General features: G+C 35.8%; 1 protein-coding gene across 4 annotated transcripts in view; it reads left to right on the top strand.

Moving 5' to 3' along the window:
- The window catches only part of LOC144448786 (tubulin polyglutamylase TTLL5-like), a 55,912-nt gene that overhangs the window by 20,830 nt on the left and 16,766 nt on the right, over positions 1-18,316 (top strand). For all 4 annotated transcript variants that reach the window (XM_078139095.1, XM_078139087.1, XM_078139104.1 and 1 more), the window contains exons 17-24: positions 5,072-5,283; positions 5,805-5,867; positions 11,210-11,382; positions 12,168-12,555; positions 13,206-13,317; positions 15,381-15,527; positions 16,062-16,177; positions 16,559-16,764. In XM_078139095.1, the coding sequence (XP_077995221.1) occupies positions 5,072-5,283; positions 5,805-5,867; positions 11,210-11,382; positions 12,168-12,555; positions 13,206-13,317; positions 15,381-15,527; positions 16,062-16,177; positions 16,559-16,764 (1,417 nt within the window). The remainder of the gene's footprint in view (positions 1-5,071; positions 5,284-5,804; positions 5,868-11,209; positions 11,383-12,167; positions 12,556-13,205; positions 13,318-15,380; positions 15,528-16,061; positions 16,178-16,558; positions 16,765-18,316) is intronic.

Here is an 18,316-nt window from a genome sequence, read left to right as displayed (position 1 = left end):
AATCCGTTTGGAATTACTAAACTATTACTGAATAATTATTTCAGGCGACCAAACTTTTGATTTTCACTTTAATAGAAGGATTGAATCAACATCAGTCGAACGATCAACTTGTTGCTAGTGCCGAAATAAACATTCGCAATACCACGCTATCTACGACAATTTAGTCCAAGTTTAGAGGTCACTTCACGTCACGTCAAACATGTGACATCTCATCGGTAATTTCCGGATTTACATTCGTATTAGTTTCACGTTATACCCCAACATGGCCTAACTTTAACCTTCGTGTATGTGGATTTTGGCAACGTCCATTCGAATCAATTATCATGAATGTACGTTCTTTAAAAGTTGCGACTACGATTGAACGATCGGCTCTGATCATGTGCACGTACCTACTGTACCTTCGTTAACTTTCGTTGACAGACAAGATCACATGACGTTACCTACGTATACGATATGCAAATGATACGTAGTGGAGTGCCGTATTTATATTTGTGTACTATGAATCGCATCGTGTCTAAACAGCTACCCGTCTAGTCTAGAATTTGGCATTTGGTAATCCTAAAACGTAAAGCTATATAGGACGTTTTAAAAACCAAGAGTTGTCGTACAAGTAAATGAGGTAATGTCTAATGTGTAATCAGTCATGACTTGCTTGGGTTGTACGCTTACTAGTATCGATCCTAGTCGCACGAAATTGGTTGACACGTGCGTTCGTCACGTACCATCATTTATAGTTGTGATGACCGAACAAACAGAAAAACAGTCTCTTGAATTCAGGAACTTCTGTTTAGGTGTGGGTGAATAATAAAATCATGTTTTCGCAGCATTCACGTGGTTGTTTTTGTCATTCATTAACTGTACACCACTCCCTGGCCAGCTGGGTTACTTGGCCATACGGTTATTTTTGAACAACATGCATCTCACTCCGTGTATGTCGGCAAAGTTTCTGACTGTCATTTTCAAGAGTAGCAAAATAGCATTGCCTCTTTTGATTCCATCTTAGTATGAATTGTAAATATCCCCGTAGGCTGTAGTGATTTTGACGCACGCGAAAAACGACAATCTTACCCCCCCCCCCCCCCCCCCCCCCAAGGAATTACGTTTGTATAATAAAATAAAATGTATAAAAACCATGTATAATAAAATAAGTAGTTGACTCGCTCATAAAGTGTACACACATGGTGCCATTTCCTTCATGTCGAAAGTCTACCTCAAGATCAAATGCACATGCTGATACAAAGAGTAACTACGGCCTGGCTGGGTGCCTACTAAAGGCTTCACTGTGTATATGACAAGAATCCCCCTGCCTGTTAGACTAAACATGATAACTTTAACTTGGCTGATGCGTCGGTGGTGGCAACTGTATCTCTAAATGATTTTGAAAGAAACGTGCTGATTGGTTGAGAAATCCTTACAATATTGTCCACGTTCAATGAGATTGTAGATTACACCGGTTCAGATGTGGGAAGGCGGCGATCACTCCGAACAAAACAAACGTCACAACACGATGAATAGAGGTAAATAAGGACATCTAGCCGCTTTCACCACATCGGATTTTAATCAGATTGGTCTTTAATATAATCTGTTGAATGCCATATAGATAGAGTGGCTGGTTTACAGTGTTTGGAGATTTCAGCAAAGCAGTGTCACCCTAGCTGTAGTATGAAAGTCCTTTTACTAGTAATAGAAGTGAAGAAATGTGAAACGGGCTGAGTGGTCAAAAGAAAAGTTATGGTACATTATTCAAACTTATTCACTATGTAAATGAAAATGAAACTAACATACAATTCAGGACAGAAATAACAAATGAATAAGTGCTGGTTATTAGGTTGATATGCTGTTAAACCTTCATACACTGGAAGTATCACAGAAATTGTACTGATGGATGGTATTCCCTGGATCAACTCTTGCTTAGTGCCTAAGGCTTCCAAGGAAAAGATATCCTGGTCTTTTCTTTTGAGATCTTGATTGTGACCTTCACCTGTCTGTTTGTTATTTTTGTCCTAAATAGTGTGTGTATATATGCATGTACAACCATTATTTTCATTTGAAATCACTTGTATGTGTGTCAGAGCTAAATCTTGTTTTCTAAAAGTTTAGATGACCAAGTGTCCTTTGTATGTATGTATATACATGTACATGTAACTTTTAATGACTATTCTTAGTATATTGAAGTGTGCTTGATGTAATATGTTCCATGTAAGGCATTCTTGACTGAAATGGTAAAATTGTATATTCATGCATCAGAGAAAATATTTTGCTAGAAGTGATGTCACCATTATAGTGTGTAGGCAAGAATGGGATTGTAAGTTTGGTTCATATGTCAGGTAGAATATCAAATGACAAATGGTATTAGATTAGAGGAAAAGCTGTCTTGTATGCTTCCCTCCTACAGACTGTACTATATATTGTAATAGCTATTTGTTATTTAGTTGTATTTGACAACATACATGTATATGAATGTTACAAGGTCACCTGTTTATGTTTGATGTTATTTCTTCAATACTAGAAGATACGTTGGTGGTGTTGTTGATGGTGGTACAAATACATACCTATTGATGATTGTAATAATTGTGTAGATGTAGTCCATAAAATGAGATGCATTCAGTACAGTTGAACATTTTAACAGATATTCAAGTCACAGCTTTTGCACTTTAGATTGCCCAGCCTTTAGAATTCCCAAATCCCAAAACTTATCTTACGCTGCGTTTCAAGAACGCATTGCTGTGCGTGCATATCAGATAGTGAGCAGTAAAACCACTTACCTTACCTGCAGTGCTTACCTACCTACATGTACACAGTAGAGCATAGATTTCAACCCTCAGTATACTTGCAGTTAGCATTATCACTTCTCTTCAACACCTTAATTTACAGAAGGAACGTGTAGGCTCAGAGTTTAGGGTAAGTCGTAGTGTGCTGCACACAATAAAATTGCACTCAACTAAAAAGTGTATATATGTGCTAGCTAGAGCTTCAGCTTGGCGTTGTCATTTCACTATCATAATATTAATGTAGAATAAAAGTAGGGGTAAATGGTTTATTTACATGTTTACCTAACATAAAGATCATTGTGTAATGGTATGTTCAAAGACAGAGGAAGGGTCATAATTTCATGTATGGTGAGCATGACTGACAAGAGGTCATGACCTGGAAAGAGGTCTTGACCTGGTCAGAGGTCATGTCCTGGGACATCATTGTGTATTGTTCGGGAAGGTGTATGTAGGTTTTCAGTTACACACTTGTAAAATTGTAAAATATCTTTCCTACACACAATATTAATGGAAGATTTTCTTTTTAGTAAGTTTGCAGGATTTCTACTTGAGTGAAAAGTTTTGCAAGTTAGAGATTTGGATTTTGCTGATCTGGTTGATATTGGGTCAGTCTCAAATTTAGAACATTGATCTTGAATTGTACAAATTCAAAATGTGTGTGCTAAACCCAAATTTACAAGCTGTGTATCTGTGAAATCCTACAATAGCAATGATATAGGAGCATACAGTGGTATGCATTGGTGTAAAAGGGTGTTGAGTATTATACACTAACCTTGCTTATGGTGCTTATGGCAACAAAGGCGGTGTTGGGTTTCTTTCTACACAGGGAGATGTAAAAGAGCAAAAACTGAAAGACACAAAGCAGGAGAGCAATGCTAAGACTACCACTGCCACGGTAAGGGCAGCTAGTGGGCTTTGTGCCATGGTCTGTCATCACATGCTGTGTAGTGTTATGAGTGAAAACACAGCTTGCACATGTAGAGTGAATGTGCATGCATCCAGGCAGTCATTGTTTTGTTGGACTAACCACATACACAGAAGGACAAAATGTTTTAGATAAAAACAGGAACAGTTATCAGCCAACATGGATAGGTTAGGTACCATTATCAGATGCAACACACAGATAGATGTATGCATGCATACACACCCATACAAATGGATGTGCACATAGAGACAAACTCACACATGTAGACATGCAAACTCTCATGAATCTACAAGGTTCATATCACACACACACACACACACACACACACACACACACACACACACACACACACACACACATAACTGCTGACACAAATTGTATGTCAACATTTCATTCTTAGAATTGTTAGAAAACTTTCTAGCATTGCCTTGATCACAGCATACTGTTTAAAAAACAAAGACCATATTTTCACACACATAAAGTTTCAGAAACAATAGACTTGATCACACACACCACTCTGTGCACATCAATGCACCTTGAAGTACAACCACCATAAAGAGTACCTTGTTGGAACTAATACACCAGTGTGATTTATGGTGCATGTGTCTAATCTTGTCTTACTAATTGACTGACCTATGTATCTACATATTGTGTACTCTATAATGAGGCATAGTTTGACACTGAAACGAAATAGAGAATGAATTTCTAAGTGTTGTATCTTTACTTGTATGCACTAACAATGTATACTTCCGTTAGATATTAATTCAATCACCTTTTTTTTTAAATTTTTCAAAGGCATTTTTTCACTGCTGTGGTTACTCACCAGTTTCTTAAGTTTCATTTATTCAAACTTCACAATAAATTCACCAGGCTGGTAATGGTATATTTTTTCAGACACTTCAATCATATTCATTGATTACATTTTTCATTACAGAAAGCTAAGAAGGATAATTCTGATAATGGTTCCAAGGTATATTAAGTCATAAATGATGCTTTCAGACACTTATTTTTATATTGCTATGTTCCTTCAATAATTAACAAGTACAAGTATTCTATGTTGCAGTGGTTTAAATGTATTGTGACACTGTTTGGTTATGTAATAACTTCACTGACATTCATTTCATCATACACCCAAGGGTCTATGATTTCATGCAAGGTCTTCATATCATGTGGGATCATCTGAAATATGAAAACCGATCATCAACTTCCACATGTATGGCAATACATTAGATGCATAAAACCGATACACTCAACAATCATACTACATGGTCTATGTGGGGAATTTTCATATTCTTGCAGTGAAATATTAACACAAAAATAAGTTCCTCATTTAATATCCCCAAGCTTAGTTAAAATCTTTGTTTGCAATGTACAGAGACAACGTCCACAATCAGCAGGGAGTATCAATCTGAAGAACTTCTCTTCAAACTCATCAAGACCAAGTTCAAGTTCAGGACCCAGATCCAAAGATGACAATCGACTAACAGGTGAAGAAGTTAGGATTGTAAGGGAAACCAAAGAAGAGAATGCCAGACGTGGTGGATGGGTGAGAGTGTTCCCGTCACCGGAGTCTTGGGATAAATACAGGTATCTGACTCAAATACATGTACTTTACATGTATATCATAAGAAAGCATTCGAAAGTAGGTTTGATGAAAGAGGTTGACAAGACCTTTAGTCATGATAACACTTTATATAAAGTGTTTTGACTTACCCTTGCCTACTATTGGAACTTAGATGTACACTATTCTACCCTGAAGAAGATCTCCTGATAGGGTTAAAAGGTTGATAAGTAAAATGTTAAAGTAGACTAAAGGACTTGTCAACCTCTTTCATCAAAATGCAATTTTACATGTACAATTTTCAAAGCCATGTTGCCCAATTGGTTCATCCTTGTACTAAGGTGGACTGATTGCAGTTTTTACATGAAACCTATTTGAAAGCAACAATGTAACACCTACTAAATACTTGTGAAATCTCAAAATTTCAACTGACAACTGGTAGATGTCATTAAGTGATCATCATACTTCTATATGTTGTCATAGTGTCCAAACACTTATGGCACTTCTTTTAACATTTTCTGATGTGGTTTTTCCATCCACATCACAGTTCTTTCTTGGAGAGCAGAACAACCAACAATGAGATGGTACATAAAAGACTCTTTCCAGACAGGTAAGAAATGATTCTGGTATAAAATCTACTCTTTGGTTAATGTCTACCTGCCTGTGTCTCTATTGTCTCTTGAACTGTCTGTTGCCTTAAATAACAATAAACTTCATAGTTGCACTATCAACACAATATGTTGCAAAGAAAAACACATTTTTACTACTGGAATGGCTGACTTTTAAGTTGTTGTATGTACATTTCTATGCATGTTTCAGTGTAATATACAGCTTTGATGTGTAGACTAGTGGTAGGGAGGTACGATAGGTTTCAGTGTAATATACAGCTTTGATGTGTAGACTAGTGGTAGGGAGGTACGATATGTTTTGCATGAAAGTAGTATCTCTATACCAAGTAAGATTACTGATATGCAGTTACTGAAAATATCACAAAACATTAGTGATCATATAGTTGATACTTTCTGTCTTTCTTTAGATTTGTCAGGTTTGTCCAAGTAGCTGTAACAACATGTTTTTAGTAATTTTATTCAGAATTGCAAAATTAAAATGAAAGCATGTATGAGGGTTACCAGGGTTAACCAGGGATGTGAAATTATGAATACCAAGGTTAACCAGGGATGAGAAATTATAAATACCAGGGTTAACCAGGGATGTGAAATTATAAATACCAGGGTTAACCAGGGATGTGAAATTATAAATACCAGGGTTAACCAGGGATGTGAAATTATAAATACCAGGGTTAACCAGGGATGTGAAATTATAAATACCAGGGTTAACCAGGGATGTGAAATTATAAATACCAGGGTTAACCAGGGATGTGAAATTATAAATACCAGGGTTAACCAGGGATGTGAAATTATAAATACCAGGGTTAACCAGGGATGTGAAATTATAAATACCAGGGTTAACCAGGGATGTGAAATTATAAATACCAGGGTTAACCAGGGATGTGAAATTATAAATACCAGGGTTAACCAGGGATGTGAAATTATAAATACCAGGGTTAACCAGGGATGTGAAATTATAAATACCAGGGTTAACCAGGGATGTGAAATTATAAATACCAGGGTTAACCAGGGATGTGAAATTATAAATACCAGGGTTAACCAGGGATGTGAAATTATAAATACCAGGGTTAACCAGGGATGTGAAATTATAAATACCAGGGTTAATCAGGGATGTGAAATTATAAATACCAGGGTTAACCAGGGATGTGAAATTATAAATACCAGGGTTTACCAGGGATGTGAAATTATGAATACCAAGGTTAACCAGGGATGTGAAATTATAAATACCAGGGTTAACCAGGGATGTGAAATTATAAATACCAGGGTTTACTAGGGATGTGAAATTATAAATACCAAGGTTAACCAGGGATGTGAAATTATAAATACCAGGGTTAACCAGGGATGTGAAATTATAAATACCAGGGTTAACCAGGGATGTGAAATTATAAATACCAGGGTTAACCAGGGATGTGAAATTATAAATACCAGGGTTAACCAGGGATGTGAAATTATAAATACCAGGGTTAACCAGGGATGTGAAATTATAAATACCAGGGTTAACCAGGGATGTGAAATTATAAATACCAGGGTTAACCAGGGATGTGAAATTATAAATACCAGGGTTAACCAGGGATGTGAAATTATAAATACCAGGGTTAACCAGGGATGTGAAATTATAAATACCAGGGTTAACCAGGGATGTGAAATAAATACCAGGGTTAACCAGGGATGTGAAATTATAAATATTGAAATGTAGATACCATAACATACAAAGATTTTATAGCACTTGTTTGTAAAGTTATTGACTTATTGAAATGTGATTTCTGCTAATTCTCACTTGCAAAACAATTGTTATTGTTACAGCCTCAATAGTGATGTTGCATGGTATAAAAAGTGGCATGACTTACTTTTGATGTTGTCAATTCTTATATTATGTAAATGAATGGTTAGAATAGTACAAAGCAGCTATTTTATTCTTATTGTATATTTACTTAGCATAGTCTCCATAAATTTATTAAATTATAATAATTGTATATTGTTCTATTTCCAATTGTAATTTCTTGAGCCAGCCCTGTACAAAATTGAGCTATGCAAAAGTCCATATGATTTAGACAGCTAAGAACTTATTATTAGAAGCCTAATTGTAGTGCAGGTATTGAATTAAACTGGATATTTACTCTCTTCTCAACTCTGCTCAGTATTAAAGCAAACAGATATATGCAACAACTTTAATGTCCTCCATTTCAATAAACTATATGGCTACTAAGTTAAAATGTATGTGCTTCAACTTTAAATTGCTTCATTTCACAAACTACACTAGCCACAAAAGTAACAAAAATCTGTATTCTGACTGTAAAGTCCTTCCTTACAATATACTCTGGCTATACTAAGTTAACAAATAGTGTAGAATAACAAAGACGTGGAGCTGAAATACATATAGTAAGTAGTGTGTCTCTGTCTTGCTTTGTGTGTGGGTGTGTGCTCTATCTTCTTTGTTTTCTGTAGTGTTAACATCAGAGAACTACGATCAAAGCAACATATCAACAGTTCTCAAGCTGTGGCTTTACAAACGTAAGTTTAAATTCTAATGTTTCCCACCCAAGATGAAAAAGAAAGTAGCCCCATTTACAGCATGCGAACTGTACCACTCCTACTCCTGAATTCTACCTCAGATAGATGCTGTAAAATACTGAAAAGTTTATGAGTTTCAAGAAGTTTGAAGGGAGACCTTGTGGTTGTCCACCATTAGGATATGTGGTATAGAAGGACACATTGTAGATAACATAGCCCAGTACACCTTCCACAGTTCTACCTGAAGTAGGAATCAGGAAATCATGTTGTTTATAAAACTGTAAATGGGGCTAATATCAGTCAAGCTACCATAATGAGAAGTCTCATTTCATGAAACAAGCGATCCTCTATCCCTAGTCATCCCAGTTTTGAGTAAACCCTTTCATTTATTAAAGATAGTTCCATTTAGATAAATCATTGATTTAGCCAAAAGTTCATGTTTTATCAATGTTGTAACTTTCATTATACTTCCATTGGAAAATTCTCATCTATAGCCATCATTTCAAAAAGTAATAATAAAGTTGTTCCCCCTATGCTTACTTAGTTAATTCACTTCTGGTACATGCTGTTCATAAAAAATGCCTGGTAGAAATCATAAAATCATGTCAATTATAAAATAAATATATTTTACAAAAGATTGAAAATCAAAATTTTATTTAAACAAAATTATATTATAACTTTTTAGTCTGTCTAAATGTAATTGTATCATGCAGTCGATATTCTAGCTTAAGATAGATACAACTCTGTTAGCAACCCACTTAGGACACTATTCCCAGTGTCAGCAAACAGCATTGCTAATTACAACATAATGACTATTATTTTTTCACCTGTCCTCTTGCATTACTTAATGCAAATGTAGTTTGTAAGCTGCTTTAATTTGTATAGTATTATACTATTAACAGTCAACAGTGAGCAGTGCATACATATTTATACTGACACAAATGGACAGTTACACATTGATATGTACAATGAGCAGTGCATACATATTTATACTGACACAAATGGACAGTTATACATTGATATGTACAGTGAGCAGTGCATACATACTTATACTGACACAAATGGACAGTTATACATTGATATGTACAATGAGCAGTGCTTACATATTTATACTGACACAAATGGACAGTTACACATTGATATGTACAGTGAGCAGTGCTTACATATTTATACTGACACAAATGGACAGTTACACATTGATATGTACAGTGAGCAGTGCATACATATTTATACTGACACAAATGGACAGTTATACATTGATATGTACAGTGAGCAGTGCATACATACTTATACTGACACAAATGGACAGTTATACATTGATATGTACAGTGAGCAGTGCTTACATATTTATACTGACACAAATGGACAGTTATACATTGATATGTACAGTGAGCAGTGCTTACATATTTATACTGACACAAATGGACAGTTATACATTGATATGTACAGTGAGCAGTGCATACATACTTATACTGACACAAATGGACAGTTACACATTGATATGTACAATGAGCAGTGCTTACATATTTATACTGACACAAATGGACAGTTATACATTGATATGTACAATGAGCAGTGCTTACATATTTATACTGACACAAATGGACAGTTACACATTGATATGTACAGTGAGCAGTGCTTACATATTTATACTGACACAAATGGACAGTTATACATTGATATGTACAGTGAGCAGTGCTTACATATTTATACTGACACAAATGGACAGTTATACATTGATATGTACAGTGAGCAGTGCATACATACTTATACTGACACAAATGGACAGTTACACATTGATATGTACAATGAGCAGTGCTTACATATTTATACTGACACAAATGGACAGTTACACATTGATATGTACAGTGAGCAGTGCTTACATATTTATACTGACACAAATGGACAGTTACACATTGATATGTACAATGAGCAGTGCTTACATATTTATACTGACACAAATGGACAGTTACACATTGATATGTACAGTGAGCAGTGCTTACATATTTATACTGACACAAATGGACAGTTATACATTGATATGTACAGTGAGCAGTGCTTACATATTTATACTGACACAAATGGACAGTTATACATTGATATGTACAGTGAGCAGTGCATACATACTTATACTGACACAAATGGACAGTGACATGTTGATATGTACATGATACTATGACAGAACCCCATGACACACAAGTGCAAGTGTGGCAATACTTGGGGTATTTGCATGAGTAGTTGCAGTGTTCTCTGTGTCCATACTTCATGAGCGTAGTGAGTGAAAGTGCAGCTGAAAACACTGCAACCATGAGTGCAAATACCCCTGAGTACCCACACTGGCACTCACACGGCATGGGGTTCTGTTATTATTACGTATGTTTATCTGAAATGGCAAATTTCCATAAAAGTCATAAAAATCATACAGCAATCATGTGATTTTGTGTATAGCAAATGATCATGTCATCATTTGCATATCATTTGCATGCAGGTATGCAATAATGTTTTCGTTATTGCACTGCAGTGAAAATACCACTAGTATGCACACGCACCAGTGCAAGTGATCTCTGGTACATGTGTAATTATATATATAAAACTTTATGTTACTGTTTAAAGAACTGTTTCAACATGTACTAGTCAATTGATGAATAACAAAAAATGGCTAGTAACTGAGAACAACCAAACAAATCATCTTGTCCTCAGATAGAAAGATATAATATAAAAATGTATGGTGAAAAACATGTAACATAAAATGACAAAAAACAGAGAAGATCATCTTTCATTCCTAGAATTTGTGTCTTTGTTTGATTCATAGGAAATTATCTGTAGTACAGGAACAGATGGCAGATTTGAGAAAAGAACACATGGTGCAGTATTTAAGGAAACTAACAACTGTTGACAACAGAATAGAAAGGAGAAAATTACTGATCAATGCTGGAAGAAATCGTACTAAGCCACCAACTGGAAGGCCACCAACATCAAAACCACGTAAGTTGTAACTACTTTTGGTATTCATTTCTGGTATTCAGTATTGCTGTTTTAATACTGATTTGAAGTGACTGAGTAGTGCAGCTTTTCAAAGGAGCCATCTTTCATGCATCTTTACACAGTGATTTGGTACCAAGTATGTGTTGTTTGGGGAAAACATTCACTGAGGTCTGTAAGGTCATATGTCAAGATTGGGAGTTTGACATTTGTTTGTGTGTAATGTAGTTTCAAATATGTCATAGTGTGGTTATCAGAAAGACAAAAGTTTGTATAGTTTATAATAATAAACTTTATTTAGACTGGATAGCCTCATAGGTAAAAGCCTTTTTTGTGAGGGTCAAGAGTTGGACCACTAGGAGTGCTGTTTGGAAAGCAGTTGTTGAACTAGAAATGAGGGCCAAAATAGTTGAGGACTGTAACCTCCTTTGAAAGCAGTTGTTGGACCAGAAATGAGGGCCATAATAGTTGAAGATTGTAACCTCCTTTGAAAAAAATTATCATTTCTCAGTATGTCATGGCAGTAGTTGGTTGTCTTCTTAACCAGTCAAAATATTCTTAGACTACTCAATTTGTTTCAAATCACGGAATTTGGGGGAACTCCTAGAGTTGTTTTAGCCACATTTTGACAGTTTATTAAAATACTGCTTCATGTATTGCCATGTAATTTTAGCCCTCATTTTTCCTTGTGTGGGGCACTCCCATGTGACACTTTCTTTAAAAAAAAAAAAAATTATTGCAAGGTGAGTAACCAGAATATTGCTTATTGATAATGTACTTCATCATAGCTATCACAAGAGAAAAGGCTACAGAAAGGAAGGATTCATTAACCAAGAATCGTAGAGAACCCCTTGCACAAGGAGAGCTAAAGGAAGAGAAAGCCAGGAAAGCCAGCACATCATCAACACAACAAACAGAAACAAAAACAAGTTCAACTGCCACAGCCACAGCCACAGCAAAAACAACAAATACAACAAAACAAGACTCTGACAGCAAAACAGAAAGTGATAGCAAAGCAAAGGAGAATATGCCTCCAACTAAGCCCAAAGCAGATAACACTGAGACAGGGAGTACTGACACTAGGCAGGTACTACCAGAAAAACCTCCACCTCCACCACCTCCCCCTAAACCAAAGGTCAATGTAGCAGAAATCATTGAGAATGGTGGTGAACTCAGGTAAGATGGATAAGTTATTGAAATTATTAAATGAAATAGTCCTAAAATTTCATGTATGGTATTTGATTTTAATGTATCATGATTGTCAATTTTCGTATATTTCCTGTATGTATGTGTCTTCGTATATTAAATTATTTGTGTGTGTGTGTGTGTGTCTCTGTCTGTCTGTCTGTCTGTCTGTCTGTCTGTCTGTCTGTCTTTGGATGTATGATGATGATGATGATGATGTATGTGTCTTTGTCTGTAAACATCTTTGTCAATCTCATTAAAATCTGATCACAGAGAAGGCTTGATTTGCTTTATTTACCGTATTTTACATATTCTGTGTTTGTCCTTTATGACCTCAGATGACTGCCTTCCTCATTGCAAGGTAGGAGGAAGGCAGACACCTGAGATAGTGAACACAAAGGACAAGAATAGAGGAGGTGAAATATGGTAAATAAACTAAATCAAGCCCTTTCTGTGATTCTAATCAGATTGATATCTTTGTATGTGCGTGTGTCTATGAAAATATTCAGGACAAATTATGGGAGGATGGGATGTAAATCTTTGGGAAGGCATCAGCAGACATGGCAGAATTTAGTGCATATTTGATTTCCATTATATTTGTTATCATGCACACTTTACAGTTTGATTCATTACTTTCATAGTAAACTTCAAGCCAGGGAGGCCTTTGCAGCTTACCTCAATAGGGTACAGAACCGTTTCTCAGAAGACATTCACAGTGGCAGAATTGAAGGCCAATCTGACATGCTACCACAGGTTGTTAGAAATTACAATAATGTCAATCTTACCCCCATATCTCTGTCTCTCTCCTTTTTTTCTTTCCAATCCCTCTCCTGCATGTGTTGCTGATGTTGTGCGTCCTGTGTGTGCATTTTGATTATAAAATATTGAAACCCACACAGCAAGCTTCAGGCAAGGCACGCCTTTGCGACCTACCTCCAGCGAGTTCAGGTGCGATTGATTGAGGAGACAAATCGTCCTGACAACAGACACGATCCCATCTCCCGCAACGATGAGCAAATGGTTAGTGCAGCTTTGCGGATCAGCAGTGAGGTACCCAACCACTGTTCATCATCCCAACATCGCACTGCCAGCAATACATGCAACATTTTCCAGAAAAAAACAACACAGCTGTTTAAAATATCACTATTTAGCACAACTGAACTGAGGTTCAGTCATGCCGTAGGCATAGTGAAATGTCTGTGTGTGTGCATGTATGTATATTTGGCTTTGTGTGTGTGTGTGTGTGTGTTTTTGTAAACCACTTTAAACCACCAGACCGATTGTCTTGGTATTTGGTAGGGACTTTACTTAGGTTGTGTAGATGAATAATCGTTCCAATGAAAGTGATCAGATCAGTGAAATGCAAGTTATGCCCAAATGAGTGATATTTCATCTGATCAATTTCAGTGTATCTTCTCAGGTATGTTACTGATAATCACTGTCAAAGTCCATTCTCACTGTACAAATATGTGTGTGAGGATGTTATTTTGAGGTCTCATTTAGATGGGGTTTTACTTATATTGATGGCATCAGAAACCTGCTGGACACTCAGTTGCCAATTTACCCAGATAGGCATACTGAAAATTTAGTTAGTAATTAACAAGACAACAGTCACTTCGAAAAAAGTTTTGCTGGCGTCACCACATGAGTCAAGTTACAAGTGCACTTCTCTACTGCCCGAGAGAAACCATTTCATGTTGAGGTTGTAGACAATTTAGTATTTAGTATCATTATATGTTCCTTTATTACCAGCTTTACTATCAACATATTTCAGTAAGCTTTGGTGACAATTCTCATTTTCCAGCATCAAGTGAAAATTCTCCTATAATTTGGGCATTTATATATTTTTTTTAAATCATAACCATGAAGTAGTCATTCCTCCAAAATAATTAGTATTTGAAGAAAGTTTATCAGATGTTTATGCAATCATTGGTGTGCATAGGACTTGATTTTTGGTAAAAAATTGAAATTGCAAAACTACTTGGTAGATCTACATACTAAAAGGAATACCTCCTTTATAAAATAAAAGCATGGATTTCTATATCAGTTGTGCACAACACCTTTGAAGCTATTTTTGTAGTGTGCTTTGTACTATTAGCTTTCAACAATCACATTCAGTGTGATTTGGTAAACTGCTTTACAACTATTTGGCTTCACTCACACACAGGAATAGTCACAAACGCTTCCCATTATTGGTATCAAATTGTAACTGCTGCTGAGTGCTGGCTTTTAAATTTGTTGTGGATGATAATAGTTGGTGATGGTACATCGTGATCCTTCCCTTTTTTTAATGTTTTCTTTTTTGTTGTTTTCTCATTAATTGGCTCTTTCATATAAAATTCCCAACAGTATAAGTTTATAGTTGCATTGCTTTGTATGTGTCATGTTGCTGTGTGCTTGTCACTCTCATTGGCTAGTTTAAGATTTACAGACAAACTCTGTCAAAATCTTTAGAGCACAGTACACAACCCTACTACACACAACAAAACACAATAGCAACAAATAGAAAGTGTGACAGATATACATAAATTCTGACACCCATTGGTTACATGCCAATACACAAGACAAATATATGCTGATAGATGTCACCAAGCAGGCAACCTGACAAAACAATGACTTATATACTGACAGATCAAGAGGAGAACAGACAGACTAAGAGATAGACAAGATGGATTTACAAAGTAGAACTTAGAAGAGACAAATGTTAAAGAGGAAAACAAAACAGATCTAGAGCTTTGAAACCATAATGTGATGTGTATGTTGATGTCTATTTTTGTATGTCTATCTATGTACTTTGTTCTTGTCAAATTACACAGGACCTGGTTCTGAGGTTTCTGAAGAGGGCAGCTGGTAACTTACAGCAACCCTTCAAAGTGATTGTACCCAGTAGAAAACTACCCATCAATGATAGGAGGAGAATACTGGCCAAACAACTTGGTGATTTTGTACACATCTATGGCAAGGTAAAGTGAATATCTATGGCAAGGTAAAGTGAATATGTATAAATTATCAGTCCTCTTACCAATATATGTATGGTAACAGTTGTAATTGTACTGTGGATATCAGAGACTTCTCTTGACAGCATGATAACTGTAGTTTGTGAAACAGTTATATACATGGGCAGATTCAATGTGTCATAAAATATTTATGTGGTTATTATTGTACATATTAGTTTGTTGCACTCATACATTATGCTCTATGATGTTGTTGTCTGAACTAATTAAAGGCATAGCCTAGAGGTACAGTCTCTTTCAAAGGTAATGTCTTTGAAATCTGTTTTGCTGGTCAAACGCACAACTGCATTAGTATGGCAATTTGTCTATTTTTACCTAAGTTATGGACTTTAAGAATATAGTTATTATTTGTACATTGATTCATGATATTGAGATATATGTAAAAGATATAAAGCATACAATAATATTGTTACAATGATTTCAAATAAGAGGGTACATTTTCAGTGACTAAAATATACTTTATGTGCCTATACAACTCTGTAGGAAACTGAACAACTCCAGCAAAGACGTAAACTGGAGAGGAAGTATTTGAACAAAGATGTTGATCAGATTGATGGTTATGATGAAGAGAAATTCAAAAATTTCATTATCATTGCCAGGTATGTAGTTATGTGCACATGTAATAGTGTATGTGTGTGTGTGTGCATACATGTATATGTGCATATGTTTATGTGTGGATGTGTTTGGAGGGGGTGTGATTGGGTGTGATTGGGTGTGAAAGGAGAGAAAGAATGTAATATATGGAGAAAAAGAGGACTTGTGTAACACAGGAAGCCAGAATATGGATACAGAATGATATTGTTTGTAAAATGTATGTTTTTCCTTTCACTTCACTTCAGTAATTAGGTATACCTTACTTGTCTCTGGCACATACTGTTTGTTGTTGTTGTTGTTGTTGTTGTTGTTGTTGTTGTTGTTGTTGTTGTTTTGCTGTCCTTAAAAAAACCATAATATGTGCATATATTTATGTATGATTTCAGTGAAAGTGAGTTGGAAGAAGTTCTGACAGTGTATACCAAACTGAACAAGTCAGCCAGCATTTTCCTTGGCACTAATAGTAAAGCCCCACCAGGAGATATGAAAACACACCCATCTAATGCTAGCCAAGGACAAAATCAGTCACTGCTACAGAGGAGAAGTAGCACCAGCGAAATCAACAAACTTGGTCTCGCAGACAAAGAGAAAGGTGAGACAGTAAGGAAGAGAGGGGATTGTAGCTGGGGGTAGAAGATACAGTATTCTGTCAGTATGTATTTTGAATATACAAGACTTATTATAATGTTAAGAAGGTCTTTGAATAGGGTGATTATAATTCACTCCCAAGCAGAAGAGACAGACTTTGAAAAGGGGAATACATTCTAACACAACTCATCCTAGTTTAAACCAAGCTGAATCATAAGTCTATTTTCCGGATAATTTTTAGTTCAAATTTTTAGTATTTCTGCATGGTATGGAGACCAGAACCCCAAAAGAAGTGACTTGTGAATTTCTTTGATTCATAAGCTTGTGGCAAGTTGTGGCTGGGCTGGGATCTTGGTCCAGCCCAACAGTCCAGCTCAGTGGCCCAGCCCAGTGGCCCAGACCTATAAACAGAAACCAAATTTAGTAGAATGAATTTAATTTGTTGCTCACAACTCTATTTATGGGTCATACTTCTCAGGAATTTATTGCTATAACCTTTTTTCACAAAGTTTTGATTTTCTTTCAAAATGTAATATGCATGCAGAGACTAGTAAACACATCTAAAAAAAACCTAATGAAATATTCAACATTCTTATTCAAAGCATGCAGAGATAAAATAATTTGTTTTGTTCTTATACTTCACAAAAATTGCAAACTGTGTTCAAGATAATGGAGTTGCATTTGTATTTTTTCCAAGTCTTGTCACTTGAACAATTACTCAGTGTATGAAAGTAATGAACTCAATATCTGGGTAGAATAAAAATCATGTCAGTGCACCATTATTTGACACTACTCATGAAGACTTTCAAACTCTGGTATCAGTAACCTTGACCTTGATGGGTTTATTTTAAAAGTTGCCTTTCCAAATTTTTGAAACCCTGATAAAGTAGTTATGTTTGAGTGATTGACTTAAATATGAATATCAAAAATATGAAACAAAATGTCAGCAAAATCTTGACACTATACTGGATGAGTTGTTTGTGTAGATTTATTGTACAAAACATTGGTCTTAGACATACACCCCTCTAAACTACTTGAAGCAATGGTTGTACTACTGACGGTTGCTTTTGACAGATTTAACAATTACAGTTCATCATTTTGCTATTTTTTATGTTTTGTATGGACTACTAAATTATATAACAGTGTTGATGCATGGCATTGGCTGTACAAAAATACATGACATGAAATCAAGACTACTGTACCAGGTATTGAGCATACTCTGAGATGACACTTGACACTATATATCTATGCCTGTTATGGTTCACCAGCAGATCTTGATGACTTATGTGATGACACAACTAGACAGATTAGAACACGTGCCCGACCCAAATCTGCCATCATTGTCAGGGCCAGGTCACATGACAGATTAGAAGGTACACAAACTGCATGTGTTGAAAGAAAGTGCGAAACACCCTCAAGGGCTAAGTTAGCATGATGGTTTTTTATTAATAATGTGATAATGAAAGGTTTGCTGTTCTGCATGTGTTTGATGATTATTAATTTAGCTGTAAGAAATGTGCATGAGTTTGACACTGCATTTTAGATTTCTTTTTCTT

This window comes from Glandiceps talaboti, chromosome 2 (assembly GCF_964340395.1).
Source record: "Glandiceps talaboti chromosome 2, keGlaTala1.1, whole genome shotgun sequence".
Classification (NCBI taxonomy): domain Eukaryota; kingdom Metazoa; phylum Hemichordata; class Enteropneusta; family Spengelidae; genus Glandiceps; species Glandiceps talaboti.
The sequence above is the reverse complement of the archived record's forward strand: the minus strand, read 5'-3'. Positions and strand labels throughout refer to the sequence as shown.